General features: G+C 31.9%; 3 protein-coding genes across 4 annotated transcripts in view; 1 reads left to right on the top strand and 2 right to left on the bottom strand.

Annotated features, from left to right (window-relative positions):
* Nucleotides 1–23162, bottom strand: part of LOC144839861 (epidermal retinol dehydrogenase 2-like) — a 52253-nt gene that overhangs the window by 6348 nt on the left and 22743 nt on the right. The gene's annotated exons all lie outside the window — the stretch shown is intronic.
* On the bottom strand, nucleotides 631–9396 carry LOC144839866 (pyrroline-5-carboxylate reductase 1, mitochondrial-like). The gene is made up of 6 exons (XM_078695434.1): nucleotides 9181–9396; nucleotides 8360–8424; nucleotides 3284–3463; nucleotides 2581–2793; nucleotides 2231–2323; nucleotides 631–2060 (listed from the first exon to the last, which is right to left on the bottom strand). Exons 1-6 carry the CDS (start codon nucleotides 9245–9247, stop codon nucleotides 1869–1871), a joined length of 810 nt encoding a protein of 269 aa, XP_078551560.1. The 5' UTR covers nucleotides 9248–9396; the 3' UTR covers nucleotides 631–1868.
* LOC144839879 (esterase OVCA2-like) lies at nucleotides 13637–20050 on the top strand. Of its 2 annotated transcripts, XM_078695450.1 has the most exons (11): nucleotides 13637–13712; nucleotides 14246–14303; nucleotides 14467–14489; nucleotides 14604–14674; nucleotides 15186–15233; nucleotides 15367–15504; nucleotides 15933–15998; nucleotides 16452–16592; nucleotides 17001–17060; nucleotides 19122–19243; nucleotides 20040–20050. In XM_078695450.1, the coding sequence occupies exons 2-10, from the start codon at nucleotides 14262–14264 to the stop codon at nucleotides 19208–19210; spliced, it is 678 nt and encodes a 225-aa protein (XP_078551576.1). In that variant the 5' UTR covers nucleotides 13637–13712; nucleotides 14246–14261; the 3' UTR covers nucleotides 19211–19243; nucleotides 20040–20050. The 2 variants fall into 2 exon arrangements, with proteins under 2 accessions (XP_078551576.1, XP_078551575.1); XM_078695449.1 differs by lacking the exon at nucleotides 20040–20050 and having other exon boundaries at nucleotides 19122–19617.

Genomic DNA, 23162 nt, shown 5'->3' with positions numbered 1-23162 from the left:
TGGGATCCTCCACCAAAGAGAATGCATGGGTTTTGAGAACTCACATTTTAACAGACACCAAAATTCACTGGCGAGGAGTGTGTCGAACTTTACACATACTTCATTTAAATGGGATATCTGAAGCAAACCTAGTAGATTATTAATGTCAAAATGTTATCAGTGAAAATCTTGTTGCTGACGTAATGACATTATAACATTCATACCCTTTATACGCCGACCTTTGGAGCGTGGTTTGAAGGTCTTGCATCGTATTCCCCGATGAACCATGTATCTCACATGGATCTCACATGGATCAGCAGGAATAATGGTGGATCATATATAAATTATGTTTAAGAAGTGCTATTACGTTTTCAGTTTAAAGAAACGAACATGGGATACGTAATATCATTTTAACATTGGTTTACAAATCGTCGGATCTAGATGGCATGAGTTATGGAATATTCATAAACTTGTTTGTGTTTGCCAACAGTCTGTATTGACACATTTTTAGCCATATTTTATAAAAGGGTTTTCATTACATCACTACATATTTCAAATAAAATATGAAGAATATTTTTCTCCACTGTAGGCGTGGCACAGTGGGTCTAGGTTTTTCTGCATCTTGTTTGGTTTGAAGTTTGTTGCGTGAAGTGCGCTCTCAATTGCCAATTTATTTTTTACCAGCACATGCAGGAGTGAATAAAAAGCAAACAAATTGTACATAGAATAATATTAATAATAATAAAAAATTGTTTAATAAAAGATTTATTGCAACCAATTGCAACCCAGGTAAATCTATTTGTGCTGGACAAACGCAAATGACTGGGCACGATGACCAAAATATAAAACATGACATAATGTTCTTTAAATAACTTAACACAATATTTAGAAATTAGTAAACTCGTTAAACATAATAAATATTTTGATTTTTTTTCCTCAAAAATTTACTAGTTTTAGAAAATACAAAAAAAGAAGAAAATTATTATTATTATCATTATTTTGTAATACTGTCCTGAAGAAAGATAAAATACATTTGAACACAAAAATTGTTAGTCCAGAAATGACATCGTTTAAATACATGAAATAATAAAAATACCTTGCTAAAAAGTAAATACATATAAAACATAAATTGTTTTTGATTTAAAGACGATGATTGTTTCATAAATAAACACTAAAAAAAACATTTTGTTTGGATCCTATAAAATATAAATATATTGTGTTTAGTATTTTTAAACTGAAAACTTTGTCATGCAAACTTTAAACAATTCTTGTCTGGCAAAAACAAAATAATCACATGATACATAATTTAAAAGGTACCGCACTATATGATATAAAAAATGTGGTGAACCAGATCTAATGTTTTTCGGGATATGCTGAAATTAATTTTCAACCCCTTAACCATATCCAAAACTGGACAAGCGAAAATTTAGGGTTATCTCCAGTGTAAATGTTATTGTTTTGTATAATATGGAGTAATTGTTAGTTAAATGTTTGCCTGCGTGAAAACAATAGAGGGAAATGGTGAACAATAGTCTATGATGGAATTGGGTATAAAATCATAATAAAACATTGAGGGCGCAATTTTTTCTATATTTACAAATGCAGTGTTTTTGTTTAAACTCGACTTTTGCTTACAATCTACTGGACGATATTTAGTGTTGTTATCACGGTTCACCATTTCCATCTATTCTAATCTATTAGTAGATTATTCGTGAAAACTATTCCAAGATTTTATAATTATTTAAGACGGAAAAATGGCAAGACCAAAAAGACACAATAGGTATATGTAATCAGTTGGACAGAATTTTGATGTTGATGATTGTGAAATGTTTTATGAAATAAATAAACTTAAAAAAATAAATATTATGGTTAGATAAGTTGTTAAATATTTAACCCTGTTGCATGCTTTGTATTTCCTTGGCTCTTCTGTACGAGGCTTCGACAGCTTCAATAAGGCACTTGCGGAATCCACCTTTCTCCAGTTGGTAGATGGACTCTATCGTGGTTCCTGCTGGGGAGCAGACATCATCCTTCAGTTCGCATGGGTGACACTTTGTTTCCAGAAGCATCTTGGCTGCTCCCTGTCGAAAGAGAATCAAAGAATTAGACGTTTATCTAATCATAAATTGGACGTAATGACCACAAATTATAACATATTTAAAAGAGCCCTCCTATACAAACAACAATTTCTATGCATATAAAATACTTCTCCATCTATAGAATTATTTACATGTAGTATGAGGTAACTTACAAGCAATGTTTGTGCAGCCAGTGTAATGGCTAACGACCGCGGCAAACCCATCTTGACACCACCATCAGCTAAACCATCAATAGCAGTGAATGCCTACAGGAAAAAAATGACAATAATCAATTATTTGAATCTAAGAATGCAATCAATGTTTGATAATTCAAAATGGCATTGGCTTTTTACCTTTCTACTGCAACAGCAGTTGTCAGTAAAATTAACTGTAGGGTGTGGTCAGTAAAATTAACTGTAGGGTGAGGTCAGTAAAACTAACCGTAGGGTGTGGTCAATAAAAAAATATCTGTCTTAATCAAATCATCAACCTCCATCTCTGATCATCGATAATAAATACTTACAAATGCTGGGCCACTTCCACTAATGGCCATGCAGGCATCAATGAGGCTTTCATCTCCTTCAGCACAGTATCCTAGGCTGGAGAAAAAGGTGTTGACGATGGCTCGGTCTCGGTCCTGAACATTGGCCCCACAACTGAACATGGTTGCCCCTGCGCCCACTAGACAGGGTGTGTTGGGCATCGCTCGAATTACTTTGGTTGTTGAAGGAAGTTTCTAATACAAACAAATTTAATATGTTTTGGTTTTATCATTTAGATATAAGTTTGGAAACATTTTATATAAGTTTGGAAATATTTGATTTAAATAAGTTTGAAAATATTTGATATAAGTTTGAAAACATTTGATATAAGTTTGAAAACATTTGATATAAGTTTGGAAAGATTTGATATAAGTTTTAATTGGAAACATTTGATATAAGTTTGGAAACATTTGATATAAGTTTGGAAACATTTGATATAAGTTTGGAAACATTTGATATAAGTTTGGAAACATTTTATGTAAGTTTGGAAACATTTTATATAAGTTTGGAAACATTTGATTTAAGTTTGGAAACATTTTATATAAGTTTGGAAACATTTTATATAAGTTTGGAAACATTTGATTTAAGTTCAGAAACAATGTCAACAGAACAAATAAAACATATTTAATGCATCATCGTTGGATCATCACTACTGTAGTAATTGCAAAATGCTGATATTCTTACTTTCTCAATGAAGTCCACCGTAATGCCAGCTGCCAAGGACACTACCAAGTGGTCACTATTGACCCATGGAGCGATCTCGGTCAACACCTTAGAAACGACACCTGGCTTCACGGCTAAAAAGATGATGTCCGACGAATGCATCACTTCTTTGTTTTCATGAGTAATTCCAAGTCCAATTTTCTAATATTTCATAGCAATTTAAATAATATATTATTTGAGAATTTTGTTTCATCACATTTCAACAGTGAAGTTAGAAATTTACAAATTTTCAAAATTGAATTTAACTTTAAAATTAAAGTGTGTACACAAAATCACATGAATGTATACATTTTGCATTCAGACTTAAATTTAAATTATAATAAGACTGGAGTAATTAACAAACAGGAGAGAAATATATTAAAAAGCTAAAAATAAATGCAATGGATTCATTTCAATAATAATCCCCATAAATTATAATATAATAAATAACTTTAAATTTCATTGAATTTATATAATATTATAATAATAAAGATTAAATTAAAAAAAAAGAATAATAAAAAATGGTCATCATAATTATGTTAGAAGAAAATTAATGGCCAGTGTGTTTTAGAATGTTTTTACCTTTTTTTAAAATGTAATACTTTAATATGTGCAATATGTTACAGTCATCATTATGTTCACATTGAAATAAGGCAATTATGATGTCAAATTTTATTAATTATAAATTATATTAAATTCAGAATTAATGTTTACAACGTAAGGATTCCTGTATAATAGTTTAATCAACTTTTGAATCATGTTTGTTTGTCCAATCATCAGTCATGGTAATCCGTATGGGATCCAATCATTTTGGATCAATACATAGAGTCTATGTATTGATCCAAAATGATTGGTCTATTAGTCCAAGAGCATTAGTTCATAAGTATAGGCAGACCCGGAAATTTCTGGTAACAAGCTAATTTTTTCAGGAAAGGTCGAGAACTATGATTGGAACATCATACTAAAAGTCCTGAAAAATCCTCCTTGTGCTCTCCGAGAAATCCAAGATGGCGTCAAAAATGGCTGCCATTTTAAATTGGTCTATAACTTTGTAACCGCTTGTCGTAGAGTATCGATTTTGGTGTCAAATAGTTCACAATATATACATTCCTATTTGCTCTAACAGAAAATGTTGTCAAAAAATGGCCGCTACTACAGTTTCTGGTAGTTTGACCTTTGACCTGGTCTTATCATATCTCGGTAATGGCTTGTCATAGAGAATTCAGATTAGGCCCAAATTGTTCAGAACATGCATATTTTTATTTGGTGTAATGAAATGTTTTATCCCAAAATGACCAGAAGTGAGGTTATTGACCTCTTATTGACCTATTCATATCTCTTTACCGTATCTCAAGAAATATTTGTCGTAGAGCATTACTTTTGGTGTCATATTGTTTGGAACATATACATTTCTATTTAGTCTAATACAACAGTTTGCCCTCAAATGCTCGGAAGTAAGTTAATTTATTGAAAACTTAAAAAATCAAAGAGCTACATAGGCAGAGGATATGAATACTGTAGAAAAAATCTAAATCAAAGTTTTAACTCTGCCTTAAAACATGTTTTGGGCATAGCACATCATCAGGTAAAGTGAATTGTTACAAAAAGAAAATATAAAGTCAATAAATTACAAAGAATAACTGTCAGTAGCTAATCAAAGTTGGTTAAGTAAACAAAAGACAATTGGCAAATACCTATGTACACAGTACATATCCGACCATTTATATGCAATTTTGAGTTGCGTGCAAACGCGACTCTATTGCTCACTATGTCGGTCGGTAAACACTAACTCATATCACTCATATTTTGTCGTTATTTTGACACTGGATATTAATACTTGTAGGCAAATATAAATGTTTTTAAACATTTTTCAACATTTTTTAACCTTTTCAGCAATTTCGGTCGGTTGGTCAGTCGGTAAAAACTAACTCACATTCATATTTTTTCGTTATTTTTTTATTGACACTGGATATTAATACTTGGAGGCAAATATAAATGTTTTTACAAATTTTTTTACATTTTCAGCAATTTCGGTTATTCGGTCAGTTGGTAAACACTAACTCATATTCATATTTTGTCGTTATTTTGGAACTGGATATTATTTAATACTTGGAAGAAATGTTTTTAAAAATGTGAACATTTTTAAACATTTTCAGCAATTTCGGACAGTTGGTCGGTCGGTCGGTCAGTAAACAATAACTCAAATTTACGCACGCGACTGCAGCCATGTATATGGCCTTGTTGACTTTGTAAAAATAATGCATTTTGAAACATTCCTTGCTTTAAATGTTCGTTGTATGGCTTATTTATGATAAAAAGAGAATATACCCTAGGTATTTCACGTCAAACGCTCTTTACTCGGCATGCATAGACTTTCTTTTCCAGATTCAGATTTTATTTGGTCCTTGCTGAAATCTATGAAAAATAGATTGGAATACCCGGGCAATGATACCGGTACCTCTCACATGCTAAGTGAGAGCTCTACCATTTGAGCTAGTCCCCCAGTTACATATTTAACTGTTTAAAGATGAAAAAAGTATCGCCATATGCCCTATATATGATTTATTAAATATTGAAAATATGCAAAATAAGGGTCTTTAAATCACTTCAACATTGATCAGCAGCATTCTGTTACAGTCATTCATCATCTGATGTTGCATCTTCAACATCTTGGTGTTTGTTGCTTCTTTCACATCATTATCATCATGTTCATCTGTATGGGTGTTGTTGCATGTTTGCCCAAAAGTTATGACGTTATGACGTTAGAGAACATTCAATAGTGCATTCTCTTTTAAAACAAGGAATGACCTGGTTTCATGTTTCAAAATGCATTATTTTTACAAATAAAATGGTCTTTAACATTAAGTTTTTGACAATCCGGAGTATAATATATGCCATGTACATAGTGTTCCCTGCCAATTGAGCATTTCCATGCGAAATGTATATGACCTGAACATTTCATTCTCACACTCACAGTATCATGAAGTCTATAAATTTCCTAAATTACATAAAATTTCTACTTTTCTGAAAAAAAATAATTATCATAATTTCTATAATAAATAATAAAAATAACGACGTGATTTCAACAAAAGCACTAATTCGCGTATGTACTGTAATGCGAGTTACTGACGAATAACGCATTTAAAATGTATTCATGACATCTACATATAGGTGACATTTTGTAGCAATAACTTTTCAACCATAACTAGTATGAGAATTTCAATTAACGTGTCCCATGATATTCTTTGTTCTATCGAAGTTAAATAAATGATTATTTTGGTTTTTTCTTGTATAGTTCATACCCTTAATACAGTAAAATTTACCCTCAAGGTTATTGTTCTTCTTCTTCTTCTTCATATTTGGAGCCAACTTCATATGTGAAGACTCTGCTCCTCCAACTCTGTTTTGCTAGCTCTACTGTATTTGGTTGTGTATTATTATTCTATTTATAGTTATTCTTTTACAGAGAATTTCTATTTAGTTATTCTTTTCTATTTAGTTATTCTTTTACAGAGACAAACTGACTCCCTTATTTATTCATAATTATTATTATTATAATTATTATCATTATTATAATATTTTTTTTTTTTTTTTTTTTTTTTTTCCCTTACTTCTCCTTTCACTTTTCTTTCTTTCTTTTCATCTTCTTTTCTTCCCTTTCCCTTATCTCTTTTTTTTTATATTTTACTTATATAAATATATATACATGTTAGTATGAATATATATAATTATTTGATCTATCCCATCTATTATATAATTGTATTGTATTCAGACACCTTGTAAATAGGGAAATAGCGTAAACTGTACCCAACATCAAACACTATGGAAATCTACCGTCTGTGCCAACCGCTATCACTTTCCTGTTAAAAATAACAAAACACTCTTCAACTACCCAATAAAATGTTGCGGAATAACCCATTTTTTTGTTTACTTAACCAACTTTGATTAGCCAATGACAGTTATTCTTTGTAAGTTATTGACTTGATATTTTCTTTCTGTAACTTTACCTGATGATGTGCTATGCCCAAAACATGTTTTAAGGCAGAGTTAAAACTTTGATTTAGATTTTTTCTACAGTATTCATATCCTCTGCCTATGTAGCTCTTTGATTTTTTAAGTTTTCAATAAATTAACTTACTTCCGAGCATTTGAGGGCAAACTGTTGTATTAGACTAAAATAGAAATGTATATGTTCCAAACAATATGACACCAAAATTAATGCTCTACGACAAATATTTCTTGAGATACGGTAAAGAGATATGAATAGGTCAATAAGAGGTCAATAACCTCACTTCCGGTCATTTTGGGATAAAACATTTCATTACACCAAATAAAAATATGCATGTTCTGAACAATTTGGGCCTAATCTGAATTCTCTATGACAAGCCATTACCGAGATATGATAAGACCAGGTCAAAGGTCAAACTGCCAGAAACTGTAGTAGCGGCCATTTTTTGACAAAGTTTTCTGTTAGAGCAAATAGGAATGTATATATTGTGAACTATTTGACACCAAAATCGATACTCTACGACAAGCGGTTACAAAGTTATAGACCAATTTAAAATGGCAGCCATTTTTGACGCCATCTTGGATTTCTCGGAGAGCACAAGGAGGATTTTTCAGGACTTTTAGTATGATGTTCCAATCATAGTTCTCGACCTTTCCTGAAAAAATTAGCTTGTTACCAGAAATTTCCGGGTCAAACCCTAATGCTCTTGGACTATATGATAGACATATGTTTTCTTTTGAAAAAGTTAGCGTACTGTAGGTAGATAGTGTAGATTAAGAATCTCCAAAATATGGTTAATACATGCCATAGGGTGTTACTACAGAAGAGCATTTTACTGGTATTATTAAACTGCCTTGGAAAATTAAATTTTTTTTGTCTTACCAATTTTAATTTATTCAAAAAAATAACTAATCTGTATTGTAGAACTAAATGTTTATGGTTTAAACGTCTGTGTACTTTAGTGTAACCATGTGCAAATACTGCAGGTGCTGCAGTATATTTTTATACTAAAGATCTAGTTAAGAGTCGAGTGATCAAAGTAGTTTTACCTTCACTTCTAGCAAATCTCTTTCTGTTGGAGCACTAGCCATCATTCTTTCTGCAGGCATTACACCTAAACGTAAAAAGTAAATAGATTAAACAAAATGATAAATTTCTTTGTGGTGCTTTAGTAAGTTTATAAATCAAATAGTTGTTGAAGGTATTGTATGATGTAAAATACACCTAAAATAATTTTATTTTTCAAAAAAGTGGACTCAATAAATAAAATGATGTAAACTCACTTGAAAATTCACATTGAATTCATACTGTTATTTATTAATATTAATCTTTTGCACAGAATACAAAATCTTTTAAAATCATAATGAAAATCAAATCTCCATTAATACATACTGTACATACATTTTATACCTCCATGCATGCATACATACAGTACATACTGGGACGGGATGAAGTAAATACCACTCACTAGTAGCAGGCTTATTTTAGTTTGAGACTAATTGTACTTAGGCCTAATATTTGAAAACATTAAATATTAAAAATATGGCACAAATATTATTTCAACTAAGTATAAAATAATAGGAGGCGCTTATTTTGACACCTGGGAATGTCATCATTTCCTTTCATCTGCCACGTCCACAAAACACCACAATTTTGACAATTTCTTTTGAATTTTGCTGTAAGCCTATTTAATTGATTTGTCTTCTAAAACCAAATACATAACTTTGGCTAACTATATACTTCCTCCTAAATGTTCTTTCAAGTGATTTAGACCTAGGCCCAGGCCAAGAATAATGAATGATGCCAAAACCTATACGCAGCTGGATCTCTCCCGCGAGTTTTTGAAGAAATCGAAATGGTCGGAACTTACCAGCAGATATGAATCCTTTAGCTAGTGCCTGAGCAATCCTCCCAGCTCCAAGAAATCCAAGACTCATGTTGACTAGATGATTAACTTTCAACTAAAAAACAAACTTGCTAAATATGTCATTTACGATGAAAACATATTGTTTGTTTTGGTTCTGAAGTAACCACGACCGCACACATGGAGACTCAGCACTTGCAACGTTGCATCATCAGCAATCTGCCGAATCGCGTCACTGAAATATACTATTTGCACGGCAGCCGTAAATAAATAAAATAAGCATTGCACAAACTATATTACGTGTCCAGCGTATCAATTAAAAAAAAATGATGCTATCATTTTTAAACTACAATAATGTACTGGCCCAATATATTATTATAGATTTATAGACAAAATACTAAACTATCAGACTTGACAAAACATTAAGCTGGACGTGTAAATAGCAAGGTTATTTATATTAATGATATCCATGTTGCAAATGCGTGTGCAGTGCGTTAAATATAAACGCAAATATTTCAACTAAAGAGGCGTTTTTTTTTATTATGCCATACCATGTACTTTATTTTTTTTTCATTGTAATGTTTACTGTACATTAGTTTCTTCTAGATTTGATTACATTAATAAAACCATTTCAAAATAAAGTATGTTTTATTAGTAGGCAGGCGGCCTGAGGAAGAATGTTCAATAGCTGATTATAGCCTAAAATAATAACCTTAGAGATACATTTGTCCCCCTGAAAAAATATATATTTTTAGGTTGATTTGAATAAAATAACTCAGATCTAACTCTCCTATTATTACTTTTTTCAAGTAAATGTAAATTTATAGGTATGTATTATAAATATTTGTTTTTTAGAGTTTTCTAAATATCATTTTATTATCGTTTTTATACGATTTGTTTAAAGCAATCTCTTTGAAATTTTATTTTGAAAATTATAACTTTTTTAATTCATAGATTTCATAAATAAAAATAAATCTTAGAAATATACATTATACATAATTTTACAGGAAATGAAATAAGGAATATTTGTTTTTAGAAACATATTTTCATACATTTATGATAAAATGATGAATTTACTGTTTGAACAATTTCAACTCCCTTTTAGGCCTAAATGTTTTTGTTGAATATGCCATTTTAATTTCACATAATAGTTATTCACTTTTACCAACTATTGGATCGAAAAAAATACAATTTACCAGAAAAAAAAGCAGGTGAGGTTTTGGTAGATTATTTTGTCTTTTTAGAAGTGTTTTTTGATGGAAGTGATTAACTTCAAGGCATATTTAAAAAAACCACAGCTGTGGTAGTGTGGAGGCGGACAACATGTGTTCGTCGAGACCAACAACCATACTGAAAAACACCAATTAAATAATGGCATTATTCCGTGTCATAGAACTATTTATTTTTATTCATGATCCGTCCAACGTGCTATTAATTCAATATTTGCACTTTCCTTTTCAATTAAATACATCATTTATTTTCATCATCAACAGCACAAAAGAAATACCTGTATAAAAGAATACACAATAAAATAAGTAAAAAAAGAAAGAGATAAAATATTGAGCAAAACAAAAAGCAAGATACAGACAGTTTTATTTTAATTTAAAAAAAACTCTTTAATAGTTACCAATTTAATTTTTTTTGGTGAAATGTACAGCAACAAACGAAGCTGGCATAGTAAAAACGCGTTTAGTTTGGATGATGACGTTGCTGAACCGAGGAAAATTCAAAGGATTTTTTTTATTTTACGAAAAAACAATGTGCGGCGGCGAAAAGTGAGTTGTTTCTCACTCAGTCGGAAAGCCGCGTTGGTAACGCATCACTGATTTCATTCATTGTGAGGGCGCGCTTCGTGGAAAATGTTGGAATTTTTGCTATTTTAGTACACTTAGAAAATGGTATAATTTTGATATTAAATGAAATCAATAAACGTATTTCAATAGTTGAACTACAAGCGTAAATAATGATACAAACTGTGATCTAAATTCCACAGATTTTTTGTTTCAAGAAATATCATTATTTTATGTATAAACTTTTTTACTTTAATTTCTTTTTAAATGATGGTAAAAAATCATTAAATTTCATATTTTCTAGATAAGGTTTCAAAGCGAATTTAAAATCCTTTCAAGATAAACTATTAAGCTATCTATTAAAATAAAAATCTAATTTTAAGCTTTCTTGGGATGCAACTCCCACTAATCAAACCAAACCTACTACATTTCTGTTCTGTTTCGATCGAAAAATCGCCATTTTGAAACTTTGTTTACGTTTTACGAAGCTGGTACGAATCGTCCCGGACCGAATCGTGTCTGTGTTCAATACGGTTTTCATGCAGGCGTATTACGTCATAGGCCTAAGATTTCAATTTGCTCCCCGATTATTGTTCTATTTGGTTTCTGAGCTAGGAAAGGCTACCTACTATAATTACTTACTTGATTTCTAGCCTAGCTAGGCCTAAAAATAGTATTTTCTAGGCCTAGCTAGGCTGAGTAATTCTGATATAATACTAATATTAGATAGGTAGGCCTACCCTAGTGAGTGTTAATAATAGTAGCTGGGTATTCTATAGTCTAGGCTGGTGGTAGGTCTATCCCAGCTCTGCTCATATACCAAGCAAGAAGAAGCCTGAAGGAGAAACTAGGCCCAGAACAAATAAAAAACTGTTAAAAAAACAATAAATGGAAAAACAAAAAAAAATAACCCATTTTCAATTTATATATGGGGAATGTTTTTTAAAATTGGGCATGTTTGTTTCAGAGACTCAAATGTGTATTTTTATATGGTCATGTTTTTAAAAAAGATAATTATGGGCCCAGCTGAAACCAAGGTATAAAAATATAAGTCCATCATTTACTTGAGTATTGTTACAGTGATTGGTTGGTACTCAGTATTTCAGTATCTGGCAGTAAATGTCACACTTGTATATAAATATTACTTTATTAGATACAACTTGCATTTCACACAAGCAACCAATTTTTTTTTTACGTATACAGAATGTGAAAAGCAGTTTTTAATACAAATATCTTTCAAACAATACTTATATAAATAGTAAATACTACTACTGTATATAAAAACTTGCTTTTATTTAAATAGCACCTTGTTCATCAAACATAAACTAGCTAGGCCTATATCATATTAACTTACGTGAGTCTTACGGTTGTACTGATTTTATGATTGTTTTATATGTTTATATTGTATGTATCTGTGTGACTCTGGTTAATAAAGTAAATCAATCAATCAATTGCAACTTAATTTATATCTTATCATTGACTGATCTGAAACGCTTCTAAAACTTGAATGCGTATGAATGTATATGTTATATTATTATTAGCGAATAAAATGAAAAACTATCAGCTGCAGCAATGATATTGAAATCGAGAAAACCATTACAGCTTCCACCGTCCAACCTCATATTGAAGAACGAGACAGAAAATCGTCGAGTCTTGATACCAACAAAAAACCTAAAATGAAAATGAATAGCTGAAATGTAATGAATGAAACTATTTAAATAATTGTCACTATGATATGAACAAAACATTGCATCGTTATACAGTATAAATATTCAACAACCTCAAAACATTTTCAGATATAGGCCTACCATGAAAAAGCAGCAAATACAAAATTTCCTTATGTCTGTTTATTGTAATAATTATTAATATTATAAATAAATTGTACCCCTCAGTTGTCAATAATTTTACTATAAATAAATATTTAACTATAGAATAGGTAGGCCTATACCTGTATCAGGCTGCGATTTGCTTAATTATCTTTTTAAAACTTCCCAATGCATCTTCAATATAGAGTAGGATTGTAACGATACTTTAATAATACTAAATTGTAACTAAAGTATTTAAATTATTAACAGAACATGTTACTAGGCCTAGGCCGATATAATACGACAACGATCCACCAGGTCGTGCATATACTCACCTACAACAACCACAATCAACGCACCATGCACCACACACGACGGAACTAGTGCCGCGAGACGTAACAATATATGACATGAGGACCTTTTTTAAAATGTTCGCTATAGGAAGCTTAAATAGGGTTTCAAGCCAATTTTAACGTAAAACAGACTATTGATACTTACTCTATCCATATACGTCGGTTTTTTGGTAATTCACTGTATGGGATGCAAATCCCACTAATGGAAAATTTGTAAACAAACACCTGTTAGAAAACTTCAGTTTTGACGGACGCACACGAACTTTGGAAAGAAATTGTCGCTGACAACAAATCCAACAAATTATTCAGAAAATTAGGTGACCTGCGACATCTTAAACATATAAGGAACTGATCTTACCATATATGGTTAATTTTTCGCCTACTAATGTTTATTAAACAGCTATTAAATGATGTATACTTTATGCTAATGTTTTCGCGCGAAACGTTGATGCTTCTGTGCCGAGAGAGGGCTTCTAAAATTTATGACGTCATGCGAAGTCGAAAATTCAGCGATAACGGTCATATTTCCCAACGCGGCTCTCCGACTGTCACTCAGCCAGTTGTTTTCTTTAAAAAATCCAGTTATTTTTGTATGTTTTGAAATATATTTCCAAACTAAATTGACAATACTCTTTTTGTATTATTTATAGTGACTGTCATTTACTTTTACCGAGGTTGTAAGCTCTTGGTGGAGTCAGTAAAAAAAGCATAATAAGATAGGCTAGCCCTACTAGCTAGTTAGGGAGAGTGCATGCCAACGTGGAATGAAGCAGGGGTGGGCCCGGGTGATACTCTACAGTCAAATGGACTACTAGGAGCCTAGGCCTAAACATTGGTGTTAAGCATGAAACGAGATTATCTACATACATAAGGTCTTATTGTTATTAAACTTAACCCGGGCCTAGGCCTATTACATTATTATTAATTACTAACTAATAAACATCCATCATCATCTTCCATCTTACTTCAAGTTAGAACTTAATATTATAATTATAAAGCAAACAAAACCCTTTTTAGCCAAAAGCTGAGACAACTTGGTTGGATTACATATACACGACAGTAACTAAAGAAGTACAGTACAATTAAATTATTATTATTTGATATTTTTAAATATTTTCGATAGGCCTAGTGAGTGGAAAATGTCAGGAGGTGCCAAAGGAACAGGAGTAAACTTACTGAAGGTTTGTAATTAAAAATAAAACTAGGCCTAATTGATAAATGATAAATAATTTCAATTTATTTATTTATTCATAGTAATACAAATCATCTAAAACATCATTGATCCATTAGGCATTAAAAAACCTTTTAACAATAAAAATGTGATTTATGATTATTTATTTTTAGATTTTGTGTATTCATGGATACAGGTATGTTTGTATCATTAAGTATTTTTATAGTATGTATATCCATAGAGATATTATAGTGGTATGGTATCAGACAAAATGACAATATTTTATTTCCTAGTAATAATTCTTTTTAAGGCAGAATGCAAAAGCCTTTCGGGAAAAAACTGGCTCACTGAGGAAAGCATTGAAGAGGCAGGCAGAATTTGGTAAGATTGTTGTCTTTTGATTTGGAATAGAGAGTGACAATAACAAAAGCTTAAAGTTCCAGCCCCAGAGATCCTACATTTTCCTTCCTTCAGCCGTATAAACCTAAAAAAAAAAACATCCCTCTAGGCAATGGTATGTAAAGACAATGGCGATTAAGAAAAGACAATATCGAGTTTAACAAAAACAATTTAAAAAAACCAACAAAATCACTTGATTCCTAGACGCAGTACCACACCCCTACGCCAGCCAACCAGTCATAGGAAATGGTGTTAAACTTTGCACATGAGTTTATAAAATGTCCAATTGAAAATATTAATGCATTCTGCTGACGGAACCTTAACCACCGTAAAATATATGCAGGCTAATTATTAAAAATTGTAATTTTGCAATTAACGAAAAGAATTTATATAATAGGCTATAGCATTGTATGCACTTTTCATTATACTGGTCCCACTTTCTTTCTAAACCAGACAGGAGTATTAATTTGTTATATTGGTATATTTCTTTTAGTTTATATTGATGCTCCAAACACAATACCTGTACCTGACGAGGAAAATGGTAGGAGTGACTTAAATATATTTCAAAAACAATTCCATAATACAATAGTTAAAAGTTGCTTTGCTATGTCAACAATAACAGTTACAAACTATATTATATTTAAATCATCCATGATGTCATCTACTATCACTAGGAGTCGATCAGCTTGGCTGGTGGTTTTCAAAGCCTAACAATTGCTTCAACGCTCGAGAAGAAAGTACATTTTGTGAAGGCTATGATGAGTCTGTACAAGTGATCGTGGATGCTATTAAGGAACATGGTCCGTTTGATGGTAAGGACCTGTTTACACTATATTACTTAACCTTGAAGGTTTGGACTAGTGATGAGAGATGAACAAAACTGATGACCTGAAAGCTAGTCTCAGTGTGAACAGGCAAAAGAAAATCTGTTTAGCAGTCTACACTATCAAACTTTAATATGTTATACAACAAAATGTGATGTGCCCATATATAGACATGATGACATCATGTCACTACCATATCACACTATCAAACTAGTTTGACAGTGTAGACAGAGCTTTACATTACAATGAACAATTATTTTAGATAAACTACCCTTGGTTGGTCCAGAGTGCCTTGTTTGCAGAATACGTAGTTGAAACAAATTTGCGACCATTTGATTTGGGAGAGTTTTCAATGTTTAGGAGAGTTGACTTTATAGTAGAATTAAATTTGATTTTGTATTCATTGAATATTACAGGTATCCTTGGTTTTAGTCAGGGTGCTTCCATGGTGGGCTTTATATGTTCTTTACAGTGCCAAGGAGGTAGGTATACCTTTAGATTACAATATTCATATCTGGATTAACCCAGTACAATACTTAATACTTAACCATAATTCACTCTCTCTCGCTCTAAATAAATACAAAATAATTTTTAATTTAAATTTTCATTTTTATTGAATTCTATCAGAGATACAGCAAATCAATCAACTTTTATTTTTTATTTATTGTGGTTGAATTGTACCATAAAAATACATACAAAATTCATTTAAAAGGGTAAAAATTAATAGATAAAACAGGCATGAAAACAAGGAAAGAAATTAACAGTTTCATCAAGCAATAAGGCCGTAAGATGATTATTACCACTTCTGAAACTAGCTCAAGTTTTTTTTCTCTTGATGTACTCTCAGAAATATACAATACAATTTTATTATCCCAAACTCCGGGGAAATTCATACACTAATGGATATGTATTCTGTAATTGTTTTTTTACCACAGATTCAAGGTTCAATTTTGATTTTGCAATTTTAGTAGCCGGATTTAAAAGTGTTAATAGTTTCCACAAATCACTGTACGAGAAACCCGTCACTATGCCGACATTACATGTGTTTGGTGACACTGATAATGTTATACCAAAAGGTTAGTAAAAAGAGTGAAAAGATTAGAATTTACAGGGAAATTCAGAAAAACCATGGTTTACTATTCAAAATAGTTCCCTTGAATTTGTCAATGGATTGTCAACTAAATGTATATTATATAGCGCCCTCTATATTGCACAGCAAGATTCATTATGACTGAACTGAAACGTTGTACTGTTTTTCATTGGAAATTACTCAAAATTATGAAAGTAGTCATGATTCATTGCACAACACATAGAAAATTGTATATTTTTTTATTACTATTTACTAACTGGAAGTTCTGTCTACACTATGAAACTGGTTTGACAAAAAAGATTGGTCAACTGAAATATGTATAGCACCCTCTATATTTCTAATATGAAAACTAAATGTTTTCTTTTGTTGTAACCAGATATTTGTACTTTTTTAGAAATGAGTGAAGATTTACTCACATACTTTGTTGATCCACAAACAGTTGAGCACCCTGGAGGTAATGTTTTATAATTTTTATAAATACATTTTATACATTTTCCAGACCTGGACTTGGAAAAATGAAATATTGGGCGGTTTTATGAAATCATAATAAAATTCTAATGGTACATTGGCATTTATGATGATAAGCATGGGTATTTCAGACATAATAAATGCAGACAATTTGGTGCCAACTCATTATTTCACTTATCTTAGTGATTAGTGGTCTGATTCGAACCAACAACCTCTCGTTTAAAGGCAAAGCACCTAAACTACTAGACCATTAATGAATCTAGAGTTCAGTAGGTGATTTAACGCCAGGAGAATAGTCATATCATTTATAGTTTGATATGCATTAAAAAAAGATGACTACTGGTCTGATTTGAACCAACAACCTCTCGTTTTAAAGGCAAAGCACCTAAACCACTAGACCACTAATCTATAGTAGATGATTTAAGACTGGGATTATAGACAGTAGTACTAGATACATCTCATCAATTAAGTTCAATACACTAGTCTTAATTCATATGTAATTCACCCTGAGGGATACTGGATTTCTCCCATGCTCAATCACCTCTGACAGCTTTTATTTTAGATAGTATACATAATACTTGTCTTTGACGTCATTTTTTATAACAGTTTTTAACTCTCTCATAAATAACAGTATAATTAGAATTTTTCTCTCCATTATTGTAGAGAAAATTAGTTGCTTTCTTCATCTAAAAATGTTTGAATTAATCCAATTACTTGTCTAATAATATAGTATTGCAATTTGAACCAATTGCGTAGATTCCAATTGCGTAGTTGAATCTCCTGTTAGCAGACACCATCTGATCCGAGAAAACGTGTGCCAAAATAAGGAAAACGATATCCAACAGGCCATTGGTAAATTTAACCATATATCTTATCTTTTTATGAGCGCATTTTTCAGCAAAAGTGAATAAAATGATTAAAACACCCCACAAAGTTTGATTTTATTTATTTCGATTATCCAAGATTCCCTTGATTTCCAGAATGACTATTCTTAAGATTTAAAATTTCAAAACGCTGCAAAAGTTATGTCATATCTTGCTAAGCTAGAGAGAACAAAGAGTCTAATACATCTTTCACATCTAATAAAATAATCTAAATAATCTTTTGTATAGCGTCTAACCCTTTGAACTAGGTAGAAATTACGTCATTTCATATGCTATCTATGCCAAAGAGATGAGTTTTCAGCAACTGTTTGAAGATGTCATTCAATAGAGTTGGCATTCTTGATTGATTGTTGAAAATCATTCCATAAGGATGGAGCTGTTCAGAGTTTGCAAGGCAATCTGAAAAAAGGGCCATTAAAATTAGGTCCTATCTTTTTCTTATGCAAATTCCCTATCTTTGTACTTTTTTTTCGAATGTACACCTCAGAAAAGACCTCCCAAGATATAACATTCTGCTACTATAGATTTTCTATTTTCATCACATCACTTGATAACGACTCGTAATAGATGTAATGTACACCTTAGGCAGTTATGGATTGCTCTCTTAGGCTCTGTGTTTCATCACCTTTGTCGTATGTCGTTTCCACAATGTCTTTATTACCTTTTTACCCCCAGCTGATTTCCCCATTTAGACTGCCTTGAGTACATACTTGAACTACTTTAACGAGAAAAAAATGCATTATACCGTAAACTATGAATATATATATTTTTTTATTTAATTAATATTGTATACACAGTAGATTATGACATGAGGGTTTTTTGTTTTTAAGACTAAACTAAAATTTTTTTCAACAACATGGTACATGCACTAGTCTCATGTTTTAATTAACAAGTACACAATACTGTATCGTAGTATAAGGAAATTCCTTAGGTTATTTTTAAACATTTTGCTTAATTTTTACAAAATTGCATAGAAGATTATTTTAGAACAGTGGGAGTGTTATAAAACAAATAATGAATAGAGAAAATATTTTGATTCCATGAAAAATTGGCTTCTCTATTTTCAACTTATGAAATATTGTCACCTCCAACACAAAACATTCATTATTTGCATTCTAAATGTGTTAATACTGTGTCTATTTTCTCTTTCAAATTTTTTTTAGGTCATTTTGTACCAGCATCATCGCCTCAAAAGAAAGCATACATTGAATTTCTCAACACATTTGTACAGAAGAAAGTTGCAGAATCTTGACGTTTTAAAGAAATTATAGAGCAATTTATATATAGAAACAGTACAGTGTTTATTGAACAATCCTAAAATATTTAAATAGTTAATTTTGGTACAAATCATTTGTTAAAGATTGTCCCCCAAACCATGAATAAAATCAAACGTTGAATAGGCTTAAGAATTACTGAAATTAATCCAATGAATCTTCCGGAATAATATGTGTATCTTTAAGTTAGCATATTTCGATAAGTCTAATTTAAACACTCGCACTCCAAACATGAAGTTTTTTTATGTACATAGAGAAACAATTTGGAAGTGACAATCGTGGGACTTGTTGGTCAGTAGTTGTGGTTAGGGCTTCTTGCTGTAGGGTTAAGACCTACACATCTGGGTGTCTGCCAGTATTAATGAAATAAAGTTTGGAGACCAGATTGGTTGCGGTTGAACTTTATTTAAGGTTAAAATCCCACCCATCTGGTTGTCTAAAGGATTTACATTAGAAATGGATGGACTGTAAAATATTAGTGGTTGTGGTTAGGCTTCTTACTGTAGGTTATGGCCTAAACATCTGGGTGTCTGGGCTATAAGCTGGGTCTGTGGTTGAGAACATATACATATTTGTGTATGATATTAGTGAATTTAAATCAGTCAATACTGATTGTTGTTAAGATATGATGACATGCATATTTTACAAAATTATTATTTTAACTTTATTTATAATTGAGAGAGTAAACATTGCAGTTGGACTAAATACCAGTTGATATACTGTGTTTTGATGTACTTCCAAAAATTACATTGCAAAATATAACTAAAGTTGGTGGTGATTATTATTGATTATTATTTACAAAAGAAATATACAGTACTTGATATTAATGTCTTCCAAACACCATGTTGTATGTACTAAACTTTACATTTGATTTAAAGCTCCGGGTATAAAATGTATATTGTTTATATATAAACCTTTGCAACAACATTGATGATAACCATCCCCCTACTCATTTTTCGTTATTTCTAAAGCAGATAGTGCGAGAATTTTATCGATTTTAAATGAAATTGCACTACAAATGCTAACCAGGTAGCTATTTGTGTTTAAAATTGAATGTTCTTTCTATTTATATACGTTTTTTTCCTAAAGCCCAGTCTACCCTATCAAACTGGTTTTACAAAACAAGTGTAATGTGCCCAATTATGGTACTGATATGACGTCACAGTGTCCATATATGGGCACATCACATTTTGTTTATAGTGTAGACAGAGCTTAAGACAAATTCTTGAAATAATAAAAAAAAAATACCCTTTAAATAGAGTCGAGATAAATCTTAATGAAGACTCACTATTAATATTTCCAATTGAAAATGTTTCACAATGTTTAACATCAAAATAAACGACACATAGAACAGTGTTTTATATGACATGCGTTATTTTGTTGCAAAGGTTTATATTTTATAATAAATAGAAATTTATACCACCTTTAAATCAGGTTTAGAAAAATCATGCTGAAGACTATAAATGTTACTATTTTCTAATTGAAAATGCTTCGCAACTTTAGACGAAGACATAATAGAACAGCGCACTACAAGCTTGTACCATTAATAATCAGTTTAAGAAGTTATTAATTTGTTCTGTGCTATTAATAACCCAGTTAGTGAAAAAATAACTTTGTCAAAACACCACAGGATTGATTGACGTGAACAGTATGTGGTTATGAGAACTTTTATTTTTGACAGCAAAGGTCAATAAACTCTGCAATTCATGTTGGGGTTTTCTATTAATAGAAATATCCACGCCATTCGCTGCTTTATTAATTCGATTTTTTTTTTTTTTTGCGCTGTGCAGTCAAAAGTTTTGTTTTGGAAATTGAATTGGCTTTCCCTAAGTAGAGACCATTGAACATTACATCATATTGGCCTACATTAATGGGTTAGCAAAGATGATGACGGTAGAAGTATTAATGATTGATTAAATAATATTTCCTGTTTCTCAGGTCGTGTTTCCGCAGCCATAAAAACAATTATTCGTTAATTTTTTTAACCAATCAGATAATTTAAAAAAAAAAGTGCGCATCACAACGCAAGCAGGTCAAAGGTTAAAAAATATCGCATTTATCCGATAATTATATCATTTAAATAAGATATTAATATTATTGGTCAATTGTTCTCTCGACCGGAATCGGTTAAACCTCGTTTCCAAAGGGACGTTATCTGTTAATTATCGGTATCGGTTAATATTTTGCTGCGGAAACACGGCTTCTTGGTGCATATGTCTACTCTAGCTTTGCGTACTTCTAGTAGATGATTTTACTTTGCCTCTAATTGTTGTGCAAAAACCAAACTCAACTCATTTCGCCCCTAAGAATCGTTTCCCAGAAGCACTGTACATTTTTATTAGCAACGCTTTTAAATTGTGCGTATTCTTGGAGCGGACGACATCTAATTGTGACTGTATGACGTTGGTCATTAATACAAATTGTCAATCTGAACTCTGAAATGAGAGATTAGTCAAATCTCATTCTCGACATTGTGTGATACAACTGACATTCTTTGATTAACATGTATAGTAAAAATTCCTCGAAAATCGTATAAAAATAGACAATTATTAGCAACGTGTCCTGATCAAACGTATTTTACGCGGCTTAGTGGTTTACCTTACGCTCAGTGTCTAGCTTTAGTCGGCCTTAGTAGTTACTTATCGGTGGATTAAGTCTAACCCTTAGTTCGATTTAACACCGATCGCACTGTATAATTAGAGTTATTTAGGTAGGCATTAGGACTAATGAATAATTTCCACTTTCCACTCAATTTACAAATGAGGCCTACTGGTAGTTACACCGAACTTGGTCGAAGGGGACGGGTGTCATCTTATGCGTGTTTGATTTTATCATTTCACAACAATGATAGGTATACAGTAGTAGTGGGAACCAAGCTTTAAGCCTACCATGCCCGTTTGTTGTCAAGTGTAACTTTTTCGCGCTTTCTACTGTATGGCGTGAGTTAAGATCATACACCAAGTTGTATGGGTGTGTAGAAAGCGACGACCTCGAATTGGACGACCCCAACGACCCGGGCGACCTCGAATTGAACGACCTAGAATTGGACGACCCATAACACGAAACCGACGACCCCTATAGCCTAGCCTAGGCCTAAGCGTGGTATAACATCCCGAAGCCGAAAATAGCCAAAGATCTTTAAACCATACCTTATAATATTTAATACTCGCAAGCAAGCAATTGATTGAAAAAATACAGAAATATCGCCATTTGATACTGAATGTGTCGAAACGAACAAACGAACAGATATGGAACGCCAAGAGTGCATCATTAAAACTGCATTCGACTCGATTAGCACACGAAATATCATAAACATGGCAACCCAGGTCAAAACGGTCCCCTTTTCAGCGGCGGGTAAGGTTTGACCGTATACAATGCATATGTGAAATGTAAAGCTTTCTTATGGCCCTCCCCATGCACATGTTCGCAACACGCTGCTTGGTAGGCCTATAGTGTTCGTTATATGAAGAAGATGTAATTATACGTCCATGGTTTAACCATGTAATGTATAATATTTATTTCCTTTGAATTTCTCTTTAATATGTTTGTCGAAATACCAATGACCAACCAATGACCAATCCACTGAGCAAACCTTACCCGCCGCTGAAAAAGGGGCCGTTTTGACCTGGTTTGCCATGTTTATGATATTTCGTGTGCTAATCGAGTCGAATGCAGTTTTAATGATGCACTCTTGGCGTTCCATATCTGTTCGTTTGTTCGTTTCGACACATTCAGTATCAAATGGCGATATTTCTGTATTTTTTCAATCAATTGCTTGCTTGCGAGTATTATATAAGGTATAGTTTAAAGATCTTTGGCTATGTTCGGCTTCGGGATGTTATACCACACTTAGGCCTAACGCCTAGGCTAGGCTATAGGGGTCGTCGGTTTCGTGTTATGGGTCGTCCAATTCTAGGTCGTCCAATTCGA

Source organism: Antedon bifida, chromosome 4 (assembly GCF_963402885.1).
Source record: "Antedon bifida chromosome 4, ecAntBifi1.1, whole genome shotgun sequence".
Classification (NCBI taxonomy): domain Eukaryota; kingdom Metazoa; phylum Echinodermata; class Crinoidea; order Comatulida; family Antedonidae; genus Antedon; species Antedon bifida.
The sequence above is the reverse complement of the archived record's forward strand: the minus strand, read 5'-3'. Positions and strand labels throughout refer to the sequence as shown.

Coding starts and splice junctions, on each gene's coding strand:
- LOC144839866 (XM_078695434.1), bottom strand. CDS start 9,247: ATGAGTCTTGGATTTCTTGGAGCTGGGAGGATTGCTCAGGCACTAGCT. Junction 3,464..8,359: donor GAGATTTGCTAGAAGTGAAG/GTAAAACTACTT, acceptor ATGAAATATTAG/AAAATTGGACTTGGAATTAC. Junction 2,794..3,283: donor CGGTGGACTTCATTGAGAAA/GTAAGAATATCA, acceptor TGTTTGTATTAG/AAACTTCCTTCAACAACCAA.
- LOC144839879 (XM_078695450.1), top strand. CDS start 14,262: ATGTCAGGAGGTGCCAAAGGAACAGGAGTAAACTTACTGAAG. Junction 14,675..15,185: donor GAAGAGGCAGGCAGAATTTG/GTAAGATTGTTG, acceptor TATTTCTTTTAG/TTTATATTGATGCTCCAAAC. Junction 17,061..19,121: donor AACAGTTGAGCACCCTGGAG/GTAATGTTTTAT, acceptor AATTTTTTTTAG/GTCATTTTGTACCAGCATCA.